Source organism: Hydractinia symbiolongicarpus, chromosome 1, assembly GCF_029227915.1.
Source record: "Hydractinia symbiolongicarpus strain clone_291-10 chromosome 1, HSymV2.1, whole genome shotgun sequence".
NCBI lineage: Eukaryota > Metazoa > Cnidaria > Hydrozoa > Anthoathecata > Hydractiniidae > Hydractinia > Hydractinia symbiolongicarpus.
In genome coordinates this window covers 4,438,301-4,459,992 of record NC_079875.1, presented here as the reverse complement: position 1 = coordinate 4,459,992, position 21,692 = coordinate 4,438,301, and the positions used below count along the sequence as shown (strand labels likewise).

General features: G+C 32.2%; 1 protein-coding gene across 2 annotated transcripts; it reads right to left on the bottom strand.

The window, feature by feature from the left end:
- Positions 1-719: 719 nt before the first annotated feature.
- On the bottom strand, positions 720-20,520 carry LOC130632030 (uncharacterized). 2 transcript variants are annotated; one of them, XM_057444444.1, is made up of 21 exons: positions 20,381-20,520; positions 18,614-18,721; positions 17,654-17,776; positions 17,050-17,109; positions 16,554-16,644; positions 16,214-16,388; positions 13,949-14,077; positions 12,993-13,068; positions 12,745-12,838; positions 12,440-12,487; positions 11,889-11,981; positions 7,697-7,741; positions 7,234-7,326; positions 7,060-7,104; positions 6,155-6,277; positions 5,484-5,513; positions 5,309-5,353; positions 4,505-4,555; positions 4,005-4,058; positions 3,126-3,212; positions 720-2,402 (listed from the first exon to the last, which is right to left on the bottom strand). In XM_057444444.1, exons 1-21 carry the CDS (start codon positions 20,441-20,443, stop codon positions 2,296-2,298), a joined length of 1,740 nt encoding a protein of 579 aa, XP_057300427.1. In that variant the 5' UTR covers positions 20,444-20,520; the 3' UTR covers positions 720-2,295. The 2 variants fall into 2 exon arrangements, 1 of the variants encoding a protein (XP_057300427.1); XR_008982126.1 differs by lacking the exons at positions 720-2,402; positions 3,126-3,212 and having other exon boundaries at positions 4,014-4,058; positions 6,151-6,277.
- Between the last annotated feature and the right edge of the window lie 1,172 nt (positions 20,521-21,692).

Here is a 21,692-nt window from a genome sequence, read left to right as displayed (position 1 = left end):
CTGTTTTTTGTTACTGTTAAATAAAAACGGGTAGCGTCAGTGTTGAGTGTTGGTTCCAGAGTTCAGATTATAAATACTTAACAACATTTGGATGGTTATGATGATTCGATTACACTAGCATCATTCACCAGTCACAAAAAATCTCCTGCGTATATTGTGCCCGCTTTGATTGATGTTCTGTATAACTGAATGCTTATGGTAACAATCAGTCAATTTTGAATCGAAACGATCTTTTTTTTTAACTTATAGTGAGTTCATAGTCAATAAGAAGGTCCAAGCTGGAATGTCACACAAGGGAAGAATTTATAACTGTAGATTTTCAAGGGTGTTTTTTATCCAGAACCGCAAGATGGAACACCTACTTAGGTCATCTTCCGGAGTTTGGCCGTTTACCATGCTTTTCTGATACTCCAATTCTTTTGCTACATTATAGTGTTACTGAAAATTTTTCTCTTACACGGAGGTGGTTGCCCCCTCTCACGCTGGTGCTTGTCCCCCTTACACGGAGGTGGTTGCCTCCTCTCACGGTGGTACTTGTCCCCTCACACGGTGGTGGTTGTCCCCTCTCACGGTGGTGTTGTCCCCTTATTTGGAGGTGGTTGCCCCCTCTCACGGTGGTGCTTGTCCCCCTTATACGGAGGCACTTGCCCGCTCTAAGGGCATGACCATCTGGAATCGTATGCCACATATGGAAAAGGAGTCATTCAAAATACGACAAGTAATGCAAGCCTTAAATTTACCACAAAAATATGAATACACATAAAATAATGATAACACATGAAATCTTAGCAAAGGTTTTAAAATTACAATGGAGTGTTGAACACTTTATAGAAGCGTTTAAAGAAGACTGAATTGATTGGATAGATATTAGTCCACTTTGCACAAATGATGTCGCGAAAAATAAATATTTTGAAGCAAGACAAATCTAAGAACTATTCATTCTGCTTAACAAATACTTAAAGATATATAAGATGTGTCATTTTTAATAATAGAACAAGCTAACGGAAACATAAATACCAATCTCCTTAAATAATAAATCCATTGAACTAATAAATACGTTAAATGAAGTCCACTGAAATAACGGATGCGATAACTACAGCGCATTTTAACAACTACCATAAAGTTTAATAAGAAATTTTATGAATGGAAACTTAAATAGTTATTCTCAAATTCTCACGAGGGCGTTAAAGGGCGCTTTTAATTTCTTACAAAAATAGAAAAATTATAAAGAAATATAAAATAGTACTAGTCGTTGCCCGTGGAAAAATCCACAGGTTCGCCCGTCCTTTATATTTACCCGTCGCCACAAAGTGGATAAAAATATATCGCATTTGATATTCGTGTTTCCGTAACATCATTTTCTAACTTTGCGGGGGGTCCGCGCAGAGACAGACAGACGACGGCTATTATTATAGAGATTAAAAAATTGCATCACAAAAAAAGGAATAAAATTAAAATCACTAAAAAATTTTTTTTTGACAATTCTGTCGACTTTACATATGTTAACACCACAAATTTTTTTAAGGTAAATCACTACTTGATTTTTACAAGGGCGTTGCAAAGGCGTTAAATTTCTAGCAAAAAAGAAGTATAATAAAATGTGAAAAAGTATAAAAAATAGTAAAAAAGTCCGCTAGAGGGATATAAATTGTACCAAAAAATAAAATAATTATAAAACAGTATAAAATAAAATGGAATTATAAAAAAATAGGGTTTATTATAAAATTACAATTACAAATAAAAATTAAACACCCTAGTAAATATGTTCCACATTACGTAACAACCGCAGGGTGCAATCCATTCAACTCCAAATCACCATATTACGTAAACGATTAAAAATCTTTTTGTTTACGTCGAAAGAGCATTGATGAAATTCCTGACTTGGACGAGCTTTGTTACAGGTCTCAGGATTACACCTTGTTTTGGTATCTTTACATACCCGTGTCTCAGTTAAATATATTTCAGTGATAGCAAAAAAAACAAAAAAAATATTATAAACAAAAAGAATACGTATATATACAATATTAACATGCAAGAAGGCTTATTATATCTTTCTATTCATCTAGTAACTACCCTACGGGGGAGATAATATAACCTGCAGAGAAGAGTTCTATTGAAAATTAACACAACTATAAAAAACGTGTACACACTGAGTTCTTAACACTATGAAAGTAACATATTATTCACATCTATCCAACTGGTTCCCAGGTTTTTATATACTGAACTTATATCGAACAATTTGTGACAATATACGGACAACCACAACACAGAAAAACAAACAATAAAAAAAACTCATCATTTCATATTGTAATATGTGACATCATTCGATATTCTCTGTGGCTGCATTGTTCTGGGTGGTATAGGTGGAGGCGGTTCGTGCTCAGTTGCTGCATATCGATGTCCTACAAAAAAAAACAGATCGCTGCAGTGAACATCCATGTTTTTTTTACACCAGCGCAGTTTAAGGGCGCAGTTTAAGGACATTTAAAGAGGAAGAGATGCATGGTGTATTTTACACTCCGCCCAAGATGATTTTTTTCTCATATGCTTTATCGTTTATCGCTTATACTTTTTATCAATTTCATTTCTATATAAATATATTTCACCTTCAGTTTTTGTTTTTCACATTTAACTTTATAAATTAAGTTTGCTAAAAAGAAAGATGGTGAAGCAAGGAGGTGAAGAAAGATGGTGAAGAAATATGGTGAAGCAAAGAGATGAAGAGAAAATTTTTAACAAGCTAAATCATTTTATTCAAAAAAAAGTAATGTTCTTCAAAAAAATGGTGAATAACAATGCTAGTATTCTCTTCAAATTGGATACTAAATCGCTACATTGTGCTAAGGCGGCATGAAATAGATTGCGCGTTAGTAAAGGGCTAACAACTACTCTGTTTTAATAATTCTCGATTTTGATTTCTGAAGTAGCGTCTTTGGAAAGAAAAGAAAGAAAGAAAAAGATCTAAGTTTATAGAGGAATGTATTTAATCAAGAGCTGTCGCTGGCATGCACAAAAAATATGGCGAACTCGAAAGACAAGAAATACTTGTGTTTTGATCACTAATTGTTTATGAAGAAAGATCTTTTCATCACACCTCGTCTCGCTTTTGCAAGTAACCTACTTACTCATTATTTCATTATTCATGTAGTCACTATCATCATTATCGTGGTCTACATAGGTCGGGTCGTGTGGCGCTGGCAAGTTTTGATAATCTGAAAAAAAAGGAAGGGAAATGTAATACAAAAATCTAAAAAATGTTTTAATGATGACTTGTTTTTAATATACATTTTGACGCGGTAATTTAGGCGGTTCGTTTTATTGATTTTTACCCACCTTGGAGGACGAGAGACCACGTGAGGTCTACGTACACAAGGCTGGCTGCATCCGGGCCACAACACTTTCATTTTTTCGCTGTATCAGCCCGCTGGTAGAATTTTTTACAAACTAATTTTTGAATTATAAAAAATACAGATACAGAAAAAAATTTTGGGTCATAAGATTACATTAGGAGACTGAAACCTTTTTTAGGATGCATAACTTTTCTTTGCTTACGTGTACCATGAGCTTTTTTGCTCAAACATAAAAATTTCAAATGACATTCCTGTCTAACCAACAGTAGTTGTTTAAAATCATGTAAAGTGAGAAAAATGTTTTTCACACGTGCCAGCCTTTTCTAGCCTTGGAGGTGTAGAATAGATATTCTGCTAGTAGCTAGCTACCAGATGGAAAAGCTGAAAACACAGACACAGATTGTGAAAAGAAGAACACAATTTTGAAAGTTTTGTCTTTTTTAACACACACTTCGAACTGTCAATGCTCACAGCGGACTTATTTAATCAGACCAAACTTTTTTTGTAGGCTTTAAAGAACTCAATTTTGAATGTGACAAAAATTAGGCCCAAAAAACATTTTAGTAGACAAAGATAAGTCTGCAATAAAATATAGATAGTCAAAATTTTGATCAACTAATAGAAATTTAGCATAAAAAATAAATAAATAAAAACCTGGATTTCGGCATCCATTTTGCTCCAGTTCACTGTCAGGCAAATAACAATCGTCTAAATACACAAACGTTTTATTTACATGAGATAAAACCCTCGACAGTCTCTTCTGCACTGCTTACGAAATATTTCCTGTCTTCTCGCGAGAGTTGTTTTTTATTAAAAATACCGAGGAGTCTTGTTTAGGAAGGTTTATACCTAATTTTTTATAAATCTTAAATGTTCGGATTATCTTTAAAGCAAACAGCAACGGTACTTTAACACATTAAAAGTTCTGAAATTTAAATTTTATTGACAAATGCATATTTATAAGAGTATGTTTGTTTCTTTTTCTACTCTCAAATGCTTTTATTTCAGTTACTTAATATGGCTCGCGCATCCATTTTTCCTCATCTGCGAAAGTAATAACCAAAAAATTCGCGTATTTTTTTCGTCGCAAAGTAATACTCATTGTAATAGAACGAGAGAACGATAAACATATGAATTGATTAAAACACACACACCTGATGTCTTTCGTATGCCAGATTGTTGAATGTCAATACTTTGAAGATAAGCTAAAACAAAGAGCTCACTCGTCATCATCACCATTCTCGGCCTAATATCCGTTTTCCATGCTAGCATGGGTTGGATGGGGTATATTAATGACCCTCTTTCAATCTGATCTAGACTGTGTTAGATCTAAACTCAACTTCCTCTGTATCAATTCTGTCCTTAAAACCTCCTGCCAAGCCTTTCTCGGTCTGCCTCTGGGCTTTGCCCCTTATACTATCAAGTCTCTACACTTTCTTACCCAATTATCCTCCTCCATTCTTTTCAAGTGCCCCAGCCAATTCAATCTTTTTATCTGGATAACATCTTTAATTCTACGAAGACTTAGCCTGCTTCTTAGCTCATCTGAACTCTTTCTGTCTCTCAGACTGGCTTTACACTATCTAATAAATCTAATAAAAATATAATTAAAAAAAAAACATCACCAACATCTCACATTTACCAACAGCTTTGTCATACAGTAAGTTGTTAGTAAGTTTATAGAAAATAAAAAGAGTTCATGGAAAGTAAGTTAACTTATGCGGACAACTTTCTATAGTTGAAAATTGTCTTTGGAGCAGGTTTTACTGGTACGTCAAGATTTGGCTGCACCTTTATTATTAGACAATATCAAGACCATAACAGCCTAGGATTACGCCCCCTCTCTCCCATCAAAGAAAAACAAACACTTTTGTCGATCAAGGTTAATAATGGAGAGGCTCCCCACCCATCATTTTTTTAAACATTTGGTGTCAGCTACGGCTATGAAACATACATACGTGATTCGTCTGGATCGCCATCCATAGTAGTACCAGTGAGCGGGTCTGAAAAAGTAAATACAACATATTACATTTTTATACTACTATTTATACTTTATACTATGAACCGAACCACAAATAATCACGAAAGTTTTTTTAAATATTGACAGTAGAAAGATTTTGAAAGTTATATTACCAGTTGGAACGTCGACACTTCGAAGATAATCTAAGATAAAAAGTAATTACCATATCAAAATCTTACACTGCTTAACAGGCTTGCTAACACATGAAATAGAAAAAAATATAAAAAACACATTAAGCATTGAGGAGCAATGGTGACATGAGATCATCATCATACAGAATTGTTACGTACACAACAAATACACTTTCTTTCTATTACAGGTGTACATTGTATTCAACTCCTATTTTTGTTCTATGTCTAAAAGACCATTATTTTTTACTCTTAATTTAGCAGCTGTGCCAGAAAATTTTAATCATTTTGGAGAAAAACACATTTTGAAAATAAAAATATTTTGGATATAAAAACATTTTGGAAATAAAACTATTTTGAAAATGAAAACATTTTGGAAAAACATATTGGAAATAAAATCATTTTGGAAATAAAATCATTTTGGAAATAAAACCATTTTGAAAATAAAACCATTGTTGGAATAAATTTATTTTAACTATATAAATCGCTGAAAGTTATTCCTAATTTTAACAAGTTTTTAATCATCCACGATGCAAACATTCACAAGCAACCTACAACCTAACATCCCCGGAAAGACAGAATACTTCTATACATAAATATCTTTCTGTGAGTATTGTATTCTTTTTTTATGTTACAAGAAATAAAAAAATACCTACAATCATCATCAACATCAGTATTTTGATTTTTTGGTGAAATTATTGGTTTGTTTGCAAATTTCATATCACTGCTAATTGATGGTACCATTGGAGGAGACATAGCTATGTACTGATCTGTTTCTTCTATATTAAAAAAAGGTTTAACTAATTTTTTTTTTTTTTTGAAGTCACTTTTTTTAAGAAAATAACGATAGTGTTGAATTCAATAATTCACATGCTACATAGGTGTAAAGACAGAAAAAAGTGGAAAATTATAACTAGCTGTCCGCGTTGAAGCGTCTGCTAAGAAAGAACTATTTTCTTTATGACTTATCTAAGGTATGTTCTGAAAAAAAAAATCTTGAGAACCGACCAAGAATATTTAAAACAAAACATAAAAACAACCCGATAGACAACACTTTAAGTTCTTTCATATGAGATCAAGTTGGTCTTTTGCAGTTCGTAAGCTTTAATGAAATTCTTAAAACAATATCTAACTGCTACTGGGTGTGACAAACTTCTGTGTGAAAAACTTCTGTGTGACATTCTACACTCAGCTCACCAACTTTTAAAATTAAAAATCAAGGGCTCATATCGAACAAGTAGTAGCGTATTGAATACAGGCTGGTTAAGAACATCTTTCTAATTGAAAGTAGATTTTTCACAAGCAAGAATACTAAATGCTTTTATGTGTTTTTATTTTTTATGTTTAAATACTTTTTACCAAACATATTTGCCATGGTAAGCCTAATATTTATTTAGAAGAAGCACACACACTTTTACTATAGAATAAAAATTTATACTCGTCATTGAACGGTTCATAATTACATTGAACAGTGGTAAAAAGTTCTGCGTGCAATGCAAGCATCAATAATGAAAGGCTGTCCTTTATTACCTTCGCATACAAAACATAATTAAACACTAACCTTCAGTTTTTACTCTGGTAAGTTTTGGTCGAGCAGCATGGGAAACTAAAAACACAAATCAACCCTTTTAAACATACTCTCTCATACCAACTTTGAACACCTTTAAAAACTACCTAAACATAACTTGCACCAAAGGTAAAAACTACAATAACAACTTTAAAAGGGGTCACTTACTGTGTGGTTGAGGCACCGACTGTGTTTTTCCTAATCTTTTATGAATCAGTGAGGTTGGTGTGGCATTTGGTTGCGGCGGCTGTGTAAGAGAAGCTAAAAAAACAAATTCCAACTATTTATATGAACATTAAACCTAGTTTACATTAAGGTTATAATTTCTAGCTTTCAGAAATTAGTATAAATCTATTTATAAGAAACAATGCTAGATCAAAGCAAGAAAAAAAACACAAAATAATTTTGCATTATAACACGACACAAACTCGACAAGAAAAAAAAAAGAATAAGCAAGGAAGTAACTTAATTGTCTCCACGAGACAGATGTATTTGTGACAAGTGGAAAAAACTATCCACAATGTTTATCTTGCCATTTTTTTAACCACAAAAAGATATATAGGCTAAATTTATAGGTTAATTCAATACATTTGACTAAAAACAATTTAACGCAATTAAAATATATACGTACCTCTGTGGTAATTGGGTGTGGGTGGTAAATGCGCAGTCTGGTAATCTGAGGAAAGAATTAATCAAGCATGATATCTGTTTAAACAGAGTTTGTCATAACCTGACCAACCATAGAAAAACATTGTCAATATTAAAGATAATCTACTGTCCTGTCAAATATGGCAGATAATCTACTACAGCAGACGCAGACTTTTTGATTAGTCCTAAAATCCTAACGACCCTCTTTTAAACGAAGCTACACATATTAAGACCAACCCAAAAAGTCTTCAACAAGAAATAATGTGTAAAAAATCTTCTCTCCACTTAAATTTTACTTGTCAATGCACACTGCAGACATAGACACCAGACGAATGGAATTTTATTAGAATGACCTTTTGTAACGTCAGCACAAGCGTCTTTTTTGAATTTTAGGGATCTGGCCTAAAATTGTTGCATAGTTCTAGCATGCCAGTGACTGGTACATTTAAATTATTCTATCACAAAATACGAGGGTTGTATTAACTCTATTTAGGCTGGCGGGGTGGAGGGGTGGAGAGGTGTGTGTGGCTAAACCCTCCACCATTTCTCCAAATTATTTTTTGATAACTTGGTGACTTTTCAACAAGCTTCAACGTCACAGGTGGTCAAGAAAAAAATCGGACAATCTTTTTTTTGGTTCAAGCATCCTTATTAACACTTTCAAAGTTCAAATTAGGACTTTATATGCCTTTATTAAGCGATTCCAAAGGTTGTGTGAATGGTTTATTTTCAACATTTATATCACCCTACACACACGTAAAAATCATCTTATTTGTCTTACTAAAAAAAATATTTTTATAATTTTTTTAAAATATTAAAAATATTTTTATATTTTCTAATTTTTTTTAAAAGTACCCAGACCATCACAACCTACTAACTTAAAAAACTTCTCAACAAAGGCTATGTAAACTAGCCTTCTTCTTAGTTCATCTGAACTCTTGTAGACTGGTGTGATACATCACAATTCTTATATCATTTTTTTCAAAACAAACAAATCTTTCTGCTTTACAACCAAGCAACATTGTCTACAGACTATTATAATATTTTTAAATTTTCTATACTTTTATAAAAAAGACATTAAATGCTGAAAATTCAGTACAAAGGTATTTCGAATAATACTCATTTGATTATTTTGTTTTACCTTCAAAGAATCTCTACAAATTATACAACTATACAATATATGTTTGAGAAAGTTTTTCAAAATTGTGCTTGATGAAATTAAGTAGTAAAACAAGTGGAAAGAAAGTAATAACAAGTAATAAAAAATACATGTCTTGCATGATTTAAATCTCTTTAAATCTCTTCGAAAGAACATCATTTATTTTTTATAACATAAGACAAACAACTATAGGTGATTTACAAGGGTCAATTTTTAGGCCACAGTTGTTTCGTATTTACATCAATGATGTATTTAGAGCATGCAGTGTCTTAAACTTAATTTTATTTACTGATGATGCAAATTTATTCTTTACCTATAAAGATAAAAACGTTCTTTTAAAAAATACTAACACTGAATTGGCTAAATTAACTGATTGTTGCATTCCAAATAACTACAAAGACTAGATGTAATTTTTTATAAACATAATGAGAAAAGATGACATCTCAGCTCACCTGAATAAGTTATTGGTCTTGTAAACATATAGAAATCTTTATCTGTTGCATTGCATTTTTTTTGTCATTCTTATCAAGCAAACATTTTTAATCTAATTTCATATTCACAGTTGTCAACTAACATTGTCCTATACACAAAGCAATAAACATACCAAGGCAGGTGTACCTACACTTAACCAAGAGTAGGTACACCCACCTTGGTGATTTGTAAAAACTAGTCAGTGGCCCGTGGAAACATCCACAGGTTCGCCTGTTCTTTTTATATCACATTGTGTGCGTCTCACTAATTGCGGTACCATCTGGCGTGACAGACAGACATATACGGGTATTATAGTATAGACTAGTCGATAAAGACCCGTGGAAAAATTCACTTAGGCAATAGGACATTGAAGAAGTTGGTTGTTTAAGACGTTTTGCTAATGTCAGCATTGCAAATCCAAAAAAAATTGGCTAAATTTAGTTTATTCGTTGCCTGTAACGTGTAGAGGTTGAAATGCTGATCAAAATAATGTATAGGATCATATCTTTTCTACGAACGACTAAGGACAAATAAGGGTTTAAAAATTTTTCTGCTGTCAGCAATGGCCCGTTAAAACGCGAAAAAATTTTTCATTTATATCCTTGTTACCTTCATCGTATAGACCTTGAAAAGATGATCAAGAAAATGTACAGGATCATGTACTTTTGACAAACGGTTGCAGAGATATTGGGGTTTAAAGGTTTTTTGATGACGTCATCAACCTGTCCATTCCGAAACGGATTGGGGAACCAGGTTTTGGAAAATCACCCCAAATTGGTCCTAGGTGCTCCCTAGTTACCTACGCGGTGAAAAATCATTGACGTCACCACCTTGTTTCCAAGTTATTTGGCCTCTAAGTTTTAGGTGCACTGTAATGGCTTCATTAATTTAATATAGGATATTGACGTTAAAGTAGTGTTATTGACGTTGCGCCGTAACGTCAGAAAATTTAACATATTAGACATAAGCTTTTTGGCGACATCAAAGGAATATGCCTATATCCACTTTGCCTGTTACAAACAGACACATTCTCTGTATTATTATATTATTATAAGAGACTAGTCGATAAGGCCCGTGGAAAAATCCACTTAGGCAGAAGGACAATGGAAAAGTAGGTTGTTTTAGATTTTTGCTGACGTCAGCAGTGCAATTACAAAAATATTTGGCAAAATTTAGTTTATTCGTTGCCTGTACTATGCAGATGTTAAAACGCTGACCAAGAAAATGTATATGATCATATCTTTTTGATAAGCAGTTAATGAGACATAACGGTTTTAACATTTTGCTGATGTCAGCAATGGCCAGTCAAACCCCCCAAATTTTTTTTTTAGAAATTTGTATACCTGCTGCCTTCATTGTACAGGTCTTGAAACGCTTATCAAGAAAATGTATAGGATCGCGTATTTTTGACAAACGATTGCAGAGATATTAGGATTTGAAGGTTTTTCGATGACGTCATCAACCCGTCCATTCCGAAACGAATTCGGGGACCGAGGTTTGGGAAAATTACCCAAATTGGTCCTAGTTGGTCCCTAGTTACCCACGCGGTGAAAAATCATTGACGTCACCACCTCGTTTCCAAGTTATTTGGCCTCAAAGTTTTAGGTGCACTGTAATGGCTTCATTAATTTAATATAGGATATTGACGTTAAAGTAGTGTTATTTTCGTCGCGTCATAACGTCAGAAAATTTAACATATTAGACATGCATTTTTCGGCAACATCAAAGGAAAATGAAGACATCCACTTTGCCTGTCACAGACACACAGACAGACACACCTAGCGTATTATTATAGAGACTAGTCGATAAAGCCCGTGGAGAAATCCACTTAGGCAGAAGTACAATGGAAAAAAAGGTTGTTTTAGATTTTTTGCTGACGTCAACAGTGCAGGTACAAAAAAAATTGGCCAAGTTTAGTTTATTCGTTGCCTATAACGTGTAAAGGTTAAAACGCTGATCACAATAATGTATAGGATCATATGTATTCGACAAAAGCCTAAGGAGATATAAGGTGTTAAAAATTTTGTTGACGTCAGCAATGGCCTGTCAAACCCAAAAATTTATTTTCAAGAAATTTGTGTACCTATTGCCTTCATCGTATAGATCTTGAAACGCTGATCAAGAAAATGTGTAGGATCGTGTACTTGAGACAAACGGATGCAGAGATATTAGGGTTTAAAGGTTTTTTTATGACGTCATTTGCCCGTCCATTCCGAAACGGATTTGGTGACCCTGGTTTGGAAAACTTACCCAACTTGGTCCCAGGTAGTCCCTAGTTACCCGCGCAGGAGATGACGTCAGTTATTTCCACCCGTTTCCAAGTTATTAAGCCTTAATTTTAAAAGTGCAATGCATTGGCTTCACTAATCTTAATATACTTTCCTTTGACGTCAATATTGCTTTAACGTCAAAGTTTGGTAATTTACAGAACAAATTTATAGACGATGTTTTATAGACTTTATCAAAGAAATTTTATCCACTTTGCAAAAGTCACAGACAGACAGAACTGGCGTATTATTATAGAGATAAATGTAGATTTTATCACCTTTCACTGGCCCTTGAAAAAAGGTCATGTCCGGGTGATGCAAACTGCCTGGAGATCGAATATATGGATTCCCTAATCTTCCTGAACTTTTTCCTAAATAAAATAAAAGGTATATTTGAATTCTGTACCCAACAGTTTCACACATTTATGAAAATATGTTAATGGACGCACACTCAGTAATCCCAAACAAATAACTGTTGCAAAGCTGTAGATAATTACATTTTTATTTAAAATAAGGTTCGAGGGGAGGGGGTCATAGGATATCTTTTCATAGAAAAAGGTTTTTTAGAATTGAAAAAATGGTTCTTGCTAAAATCTGTATTTTGTATGGGTGCATTAAAAAAAATTGTGAATTCTTAAAATTTAAAAGTTGTGCATGCATACTAGTTTTTAAAGAACATTGCAAAAACTGACGAGGTTTTTATTAAGAGTTTTAATTAGTCAACAAATATATGGATACAACTGCCTTTTTGTTTTACGGCAAAACTGGGATTTTGAAGCCATGATAGCCACATATACAGGCCTGACCTATATATAAACATAACTCTTACTTCTTGCATCACGAGGCTGCTGAATATGTACATTTGCAATGCTGTTTCCTAAATAAGGAAAAGTATTAAAAAATTATTTAGATGAGCTATTGTATAGGAAGTCCAACCTCATGTTAATGTCTATGTTTTTTATTGTTGCAAATTAGGGTTTGAATCAAAGTTCTCCTGCTACCAACACTAAGATGCTAAAAATCTAAAAGCAAGTGGGTTACTATAACCAACATCTTATTGAAACCTACATCCATATTTCAAGAAGTGATAATACAAAAGAAATTTACACATTTAAAAACAAAAACATCACTCACGAGGAACAGGGTGAGGACGAAAATGAGTCGTTTTACTTATCATATCCATGTAAAATTCAACAGCATTTTGTGGAGATTCAAAAACTTTGTTTATCTAAAACAGAAGTACACACAACAGTATATTTAAAGAGTCTGTTGGACATGCAAGTGCATCAGTGTCTTTTTGAAATGTTGATGTGACATTGATAAGACGGTGGAATATCATTAATAGGAAAATTTATAATGAAGTGGATGTTTTTCTCGCTTACCTCAGACATTTCAAATTGATATCCAATAGGGCGGCCAATCTTTTTTATGATATGATGTTTAATTTTTGTAGCGTCTCTACAATTTTATATGAAAGATTATTAAGGCAACCTTAAACTCTGTATATATCCTCCAAATGAGTGGGTGATGTAGTGTTTTTCAAAAAATATTGACTTTAGGAGACATTTAGAATTAGGCAACATGTTTGTACTGAAAATTTGCAAGGGCCTACATAATACATTGCAAATGAAAAAATTAAAATTTTTATTTTACATTTTATTGCTGTGTTACTTTCTCTTTATAAGAATATATAACATTTTTGTTAAAAGATATTGTTGCTTGTTGACCTTTATATTGACATTATTAATTTTAAATACATTACATGCACATTTCAAAATTGTCTGTCAAAATGTTTTGATTTTACAAAATTTGTAACTTGTTTATGTGTTCTCAGTAATCTTTATTCATGGTTTCTAAATATAGAAATAAATTTTTTATAGACCTCATAATACTGAATAGTTTAGAAAATATCAATTTTTAACTGGACCACTTCCTTAATTGAAAAAGGTACAATATTTTTTTGACTTGTTAATTTTATTAACGCTAATTAAAAAACCTGACTATAAAGACTTCTTCTCTTCTTTTTACAAAACAAAAAAAAGTTTTAACGATACAACCAGTCAATGCAGTTATCTTCATTTCCCAATTCTCTGAATGATGTGTGTGTTATGTCTTATTGACATTGTTTTCTAATTGCACCACTGGAAGTGGCACTTGGTCAAGGGTGGTGTTTGTTAGAGGATGGAGCTTGTTAAAGGAAATAAACCTATTTTACTAACCATACTTGGCATATTTCCTGCTGCACTATATAGTAATCAGTACTATTATAGGTTGCACTACCCTCCCTCCCCCTCCTTCCCCCCCTCCCCAATTAACTAATTAATGATACGGAACTTACTTATACGAAAGTGTGTATGAATCAAACTGATGATTTCGCAAGAGGTATGCTCCTATCGGATTACTGTCTAGTAAACTTTCAGCATCTTCTCTATCTTTATCACCATGGTACCAAGGAACGGTATTCAATCTAAAAAATAATATTGTTATTGTATATACTTTGTAAAGATAAGATCAAGTTTAAAGTGTCGAGTACAAATGACACGTAAGAGGAAAATACTACTAGATGCACCTTAATAATTGAAGACATCTTTCAACAGTTTTCAGATAATTTAGATAAAATGTTACTCATTTATTTTACAACCATCATTTTCATTTACAAGTTATATTAATGACCCTCACCCAACCAGATATAGACTGTAACCTCTGCAAATATTCTATGCTTGTTAACTCATATAAGTCTTTCCTGGTCTACCTAGATTTTGCCCCAATAATCTCTTTAAGTACCCAGACCATCACAACCTTCTAACTCAAATAACTTCTCAACAAAGGCTATGTAAACTAGCCTTCTTCTTAGTTCATCTGAACTCTTGCAGACTGGTGTGATACATCACCATTCTTATATCATATTTTTCCATAACAAACAAAATCTTTCTGCTTTACAACCACGCAACATTGCTTACACTGACTTAATACAACCTACTTTTTACCTGATTGGAAAAGACTCTGTTGTCAACAAATAAAGTAACTCTGTAAGGTTTTCCAAGCAGAACCTAACCAACATTAACACTCATTCAAACACCTGCAACATACAATAAACTGCTAATGAATACATACAACTGATTGTCTCCTTAATTAAGTTTGGCAAAAACGTTGGCACCATTTCCTCCATGAACTCCAATAAAAGCCGCTTAAACTTTATCAACAACACTAAGATTAGGATAACAAAAGACAAAGTACTAAACCCACGTACACTAACTTTAATTTTTGTGGATTTGTTTTTGCGATTCATTTGAAAGATGAAATTTAAAGGATTTTATAAATGTTTTTTTGAGAATCAGCCATATTATTATTTTGTCTTTACTTATATTGTTTGCTAATTCTAAAAATGTATTTTTTTGTGCATGTATTTCTTTTTGGCAAGGACTTAATTATTGGTCTCGTTAAAAATTTTTTTCCTTAAGATATATAATAATACAATCGTTATCTATAGTGTATTTTTTCACGGCACTAAATACTAGTATATAATAATACACTAGTTCTGTTGCATGTAGTGACGGGCAAAGAAGATGTCTATAAAAAAATCCCCAATAATCTTGTAATAAATGTTCTGTATTTTATAACTTTTTTGTTTACAATAACTGGTTAGAACAACTATCATGGGCTATCATGGGGTTATAAAGACTACACTATGCTAACCATATCTGGAACTCAAATAAATGACTATTAAACTTGGCTAGGATAACACCATCCATTATAATCCGATCAGGCGTAAATCTTCAGTATGTTCTGCTACAAAAAATGATTTTCTTGCTCTCTTGCCAATCCTTATTTTCCTACCTTCATTACCCACTGCAAAGCTTACTGCATTATTTAAAAAAAACTCTGATATTCCTTTTTACAACCTACAATTGTGTAAATGAACTTTTGTAAAACGTTATGTTTTTTTAGGAATAACAACCCCCACCTACAAATCAATGTTGATTTTGTTGGAAGTCATTGCTGTCAAAATAATCAACATTGAAATTTCAAAAACATTTTTCCAAACAGCTTGTAGCTTCTTTACCTCTTCAGCACTTAACATTTTTTCTACATGCATCAAATTGTCTTCTTATATTATTTTCTTCTTCCGCATTCATACCTTACAGCTGCGCCTGTACTCTTGCATGGCTGTAAGACAATATCACATTATACTCTACTTGATATAACTTTCAAGTCCATAAAGAGACTTCATATGTGTTGGTCTGACTTTCTGATGAGAAAATATTCTATTTGAGTTTCATAATCTTGTGATGCTTCAACAAAGTTAAACAAATTGTGCCTTTTGCTTTGATCCCAGACAAATATTATATTCTATTTGTATAGTTCTATTCTACTTGTGTTTGACAACCACCTGACTCACATGTGATCAGTCTATTCTGCCTTTACTGAACAAACTACCATTCCTCCTTCATTATTTTTGCTTCCACATAAGTAGCCTATATTACATTACTATGTGACCATCAGATGACTTCCTGACATTACCAATAAAGTCACCACCTACTATAACAACTTTTGCTGTGCCAAATTTTAGCTGAAAATTTAAAGAGTGTAGAACAGCTCATACATTTCAGAGGCCTTCAGAAGCTTTATTCGTCCAGCATCCAAGGATTGAGAAAAAAGATCTTCTTCATCCAATGTTGCCCTCAAATTTGTTTTAGTAATAGCAAAGCTAGCCCTTGCAGCTGCAGCCGATGAGTTAGATCTTATTGCTGGCATGGTTTCTGCTCTTTTCATTTTCCCTAAAACAAAGATGAGAAACATTTTTTTAAAAAACTCAATTTAAAATAAAACAGAACTTTATATTTCATAAAATCCTAAACAAAAGAATTAAAATCATTTTCTGAATAATTGAACTTTTTATTTAAGCAGTTGTTGGTTTGTTCATTTCATACAAAAAAAATTACCTTTTGTCATTTTTTGACCCGATTTACAAAGCGTTTTATATTTTGAACGAATATCGTTCTGCACTGTGGGTAAATCTGAAGGTGGTAGTCCCTAAAATTTATGGTAAAAAAACTATAGAAATTTTTAAAATGTCTGCTGTAACCTGACCAACCCTAACAAAATATTGCTGACACTAAAGATTATACTTTCGAAAGTTGATAAAGTTAGGAAAAAAATGAAATTTTATCATTAACAGGTTGACAATTAATTCAGTTATTTCAGACTTGTCTAGGGCACTCTTTTTGGACACAAATAAGAATCAAGGATTTTTAGTAGAATTTGTAACTGCTGTTGGTCGTAACAAAATTTAAAAGATTTTTTAAAATTTTTGAATACTCAAATTTGAGGAAATTTAAGTAGATTAGATGAGTTTTAAAAACACTTTAAAATATAGGAAATTGAGGAAAATAAGGAGGAATGGCAACTGTTATGATCACACAAAAAACACTGACATACATTTCCTACAAGATCAACCAGAGCATATATCCAACGTTCTTGTGATAGTTCATCATCCGCCTGAAATACCATGAACAATATTACATACAGTGAAACCTGCGTAAACAACTTATTTTCCAAAATTATAGTAAACTAGTTGTAGCAATTACTACTTCAAGCAACTTTCTTTGGCACACAGACAGTGTTTTATAACATAGACTAGTTGGTGGCCCATGGCTAAATTTCTCAGGTTGGCCTATCCTTTATATACCACATTTCTTGTGTTTTGCTATACTTGAATTACCATTTTATGCGAAGACAAACGTCTATTAATAATGAGACTAGTTATTGGCCTGTAGAAATATCTAGGATCTATTGCACAAATTTCCCACATTGCTATTTTGTGTATCCTTAGAACAGAGACTTATTATGTGACACATCTAAAGGATTTTTGCTTGATATTCTGGGGGCAAAATAGAATTAATACCCAAAAGCTTTGTGTATAACATTAAACACCCTATTTCATCTATACAGGCTAAGTTAAATGTGCTAGGTGGATCAACTCTCTCTAGCTTTTTTAAAAAAAATAAGACTAAAAGACAGACTGTCATCAATAAATACTTACAATAAAGGACATTTTGTCCTGGTTTAAGTAGATTACAAACTCATACTTCATTGGTTTATCTCCCTTGCATGATACCAATTGAACTGTGTGTTCTGGTAAGTTTATTTGGTAAGATCCAACAAACTAAAGTAAATTGTAAAATTTTAGACGTAACAAGTACAACACAACAGATGACCTTTACAAACAATTTTAACATTTTAACTTGAAACTGGTGAAGACCAAGGGATACAAAAATTAACATTTTAAACTGTTCCATTACTTTTAATTCAGTGTTTATTTTTAACTTGCTTTACTGCCTTTTAGTTATGAGATATTGTATTAGAATAACAATGTTAATGAACGTGTTAGCTTCGATTGAATGTTCGGCTGTTTATTAAAATTTTTAGAGGTGTGTTTAATCAACTTTTTTTTTTTATTTTACATAATATCTACAGACAAAATCGACATTGCTTATTATTTTTAAACTGGTGTAAGATCAGAAATATTTCCTGATATTTTAAACAAGGCTTCATACAGATCCCTTTTAATAGAATTTAAAATTTTCATTCAGTTTCCCCTTTAAAAAGGAGGGGGTATTCGGCCGTCATAATTCAATTTATTTTATGTTGGTAAAAAGATTTCGACAACGTGAAATGCTAATTGTCTGCTTCACCTAGACAAAAATGTGATTGTACGCTCCCATACCTCAACAAAAGTTCAATGCAGCAAGAAAACCAAATCAAAACTTCAGGTTACATATCAGAAAATGAGAGCAAAAGTTCAGGTTCATTCAACTTCAGCAAAAATTTGCCAAAATGAAGAAGGAATTTTGTTTACAACTTGACATTTGCCAACTGGTGTTTATTAAAGAGCTTGTTAGTACAAGGGATGAATATTAAAAATTATTATTGAAAAAAAGGGGGGATTTAATTAGATGGTGTCACATGCCATCAATCACAGCATCCAACAAAACTAACTTACATGTTCTCGTACATGAGTGTTCTGATCTTTAAAGCAAAACAGAAATGCTGAAAGCAATTGTGTTGAATTTAACAGCTTTCCTTTCAGCACACACCAATGCTTTTTAAACTAAAATCAAATAAAGAGAAAATTGGAATTATAAATTAGTACTTGCAATTGATTATTAATTTAAGGTGGAATGAAGGACATGCTTGAAAAACTCTGCTTGTGTGATTTAAAAAAAATAATTTTAGAGGTAAAAAAAGAAACAAAATTCATTTGGGTGCTGTGGTTTTGGAATGGAGTAAAAACATAGTGCGAGTGTCAGCAATGTGGATGGCTGGGCATCTCAACTCTTATATAAACAAGTCAAAAACTTAAAAAAACTAGGTGGTGCCACCTCAATGTGACTTTACATGCATACAAGTTTTAAAACATTGTGTAACAACTTCACATTTACATAAAGAACCTCTGTATAAGTTTTGTTTACACAGAACTTATTTTATGTTTGGATAAGATATATGATAAAGCCTTTGTTCTTAAACAAAACAGAAACAAAAAAGCATATAAAAAAGGTATTCAAAATGGTGCTACTTTGCATATGAGATATTAGCTCTATTGTTTTCTACATGCGAATATGATTCATGTACCATGTTAAAGCATGAAATTTTAAATTCTTTAATTACTGCGCGTACAACTGAAGGAAAGTGTTAAGACAAACAAACTTTTCCTTGTATTTTCACATCAGGTGCGAGTTAAAAAAAAATTGTCTCACACTAAAAAAAATGTTTGGATAAATTTTTTCCTTATTTTATAAATTAATAACTATTTATACTATTAACTACTAATAACTAGCTGTCAAGGTGAAAAGGTAAAAATACTTGAATGCTCAAAAACATGGTTTTAAAGTTGTGCAGGGAGAATTTTTCTTGAGTTTTTTGAAAGTTATAAAGCAAGAATTATTCTTGTTCTCTTTTGAAAGTTATACAGCTGTACTATATAAGTTATACGGGTGGACACAGCAAAGTCTGAAGTCATGATTAGTGGCATTGCAGCCAAGTGTAACCTTGTAGTTGAAAAGTGGCTTTGTGGAGTAGGAAAGGGGTTGGTAGTAACTCAATTTTTTGTCAGACTTGCAAGCATTGGGTACATAAGAAGTGCAGTAGTATTGGTGGAAGGTTAAGAGCTGACATTCAGTTTGCATGCAAGTGTTGCAAAGGTGAGATTATAAAGAATGAAGTATTTCCAGCTTTAATGATGTAGAGTCAGATTGGAAGAGGGTCATTAATATACCCTGTCCAACCCATGCTAGCATAGAAAACGGACGTTAAGCCGAGAATGATGAATGATGATGATGACAGGAAGAATTATTCTTGTCCTGTTTTGAAAGTTATACGCAGAATATATTTGTGTTGTTTTGAAAGTTATACAGGAAGAATTATTATTTTCCTGTTTTGAAAGTTAAGGCCCTTTTAGGGTGAATTATTCAATAAATTATACATCAAGTATAAAACACCACAAGTTAGACTTGCACTGTTTCAAAATTTATACATCAAGTTATTCTCCTCCCACTTAAATTAAAAAATCAGGAAAATTATTTGTTTTAAAAATTTTTAGTGTTCTTTAATCTTTTTTTGCGCAGTCTTATAAAGAAACCTAAATCAAGTGTAACATCATTTTATGGACTATGGTCTAGTTGACAATAATTAAAGTCTTTTGCAGCATTAAAATTGTGTAATTAAAATTAATAAGAGAGGAAGGTCAAAATCTTAACAATGAAATGCATACCTTTTTGTTTTCCTTGATTTGCAACCATCCTTCGATATACCGCTTCAAAACTTCGTCATTCATTTTTAAACCAATACCTCATAATAAATCTAATTAACACATTTAGCATAAACACATTTAAATGTGTTAAATATTATTTATTTTCTAGAATAACAGATTATGACATTCTTTTTATTACAGTAAATACATATGATTTAAACTTTGTGAAATCAGAAAGTTTTCTGTAGAAAAGCAGCTGAAAATTATAAGGAATAAAAAAAAACAATTTAAGTGCGCTTAACTAAAACTCTCTGTGACAACTAAACTATCAAATTGTTTGATAATAATAATAAAGAGAGTATCTGTCTGTGACAGGCAAAGTGGATGTGCTAATTTCCCTTTAATGTGGCAGAAAAAGTTGTCTGAAATGTTAAATTTTCTGACTTTACGACGTGAAGTCAATGCATTTAGATTTTTTACTGCGTTGGATACTGCCCGTATCTGTTTCAAAATGGATGAGTTGATGACATTTTTGAAATAACCTTTAAACCCCAATATCTCTTCAACAGCTTGGCAAAACTACACATGATCCTATACATATTTTTTATCAGCATTTCAAGATCTATATATAGGATTAAGGCAACAGGTAAACAAATTTAGTTGTTTGTCGGTAGATGTTTGTCCTTTGTTCTTATTAATGATCTTGCGAGTCTTGTAAGTCTTTAACTTGCGCGTAATAAACAAAAGATTATTGAAGAAAAAATAGCTTATTATGACTGGCATAACTATTGTTAAATAGTGTTATCATAACTATTCCCAATAGCATAATTGCAAATGTTATCAATTCTATCAATGTGACACGAAGAGCCATTGTTTAAAAGTTTTATTAAATAAAAGTTTTGCGTGGGAACTAAATAAACTAGAGAGAAGACAGCTTTCAGGCAATAGAAATTATTATATTTTAACAAAAATTGAAACTTCAATTTTGGTAGAAAAGCTTTTTTAGATCGCATAGTTTAAAAACGAAAAACGGCGATAGAAATGTTTTTGTAGATCACATTTTAGAAGTTTAAATACGAAAAACCGCTATATATAGAAAAGGTTTTTTCGATCGTGTTTTAAAATCGTGTTTTTTCTTTAGTATTAAAATTTAAAACAAAATGTTTTCACAATGAGTGTTTTGATCTTTCCACAACGTCAAAAGTTAGTTTTTTTTCTTTCTTTGGTGTTAAAATTTAATTTGTTTTCGAAATCTTATCGCAAAGGGAAAAGTCCCGAATGTAGGGTTTTTCCGTTTGCGTTGCTAACCGTTGCTTTTTATAAAAAAACTTTT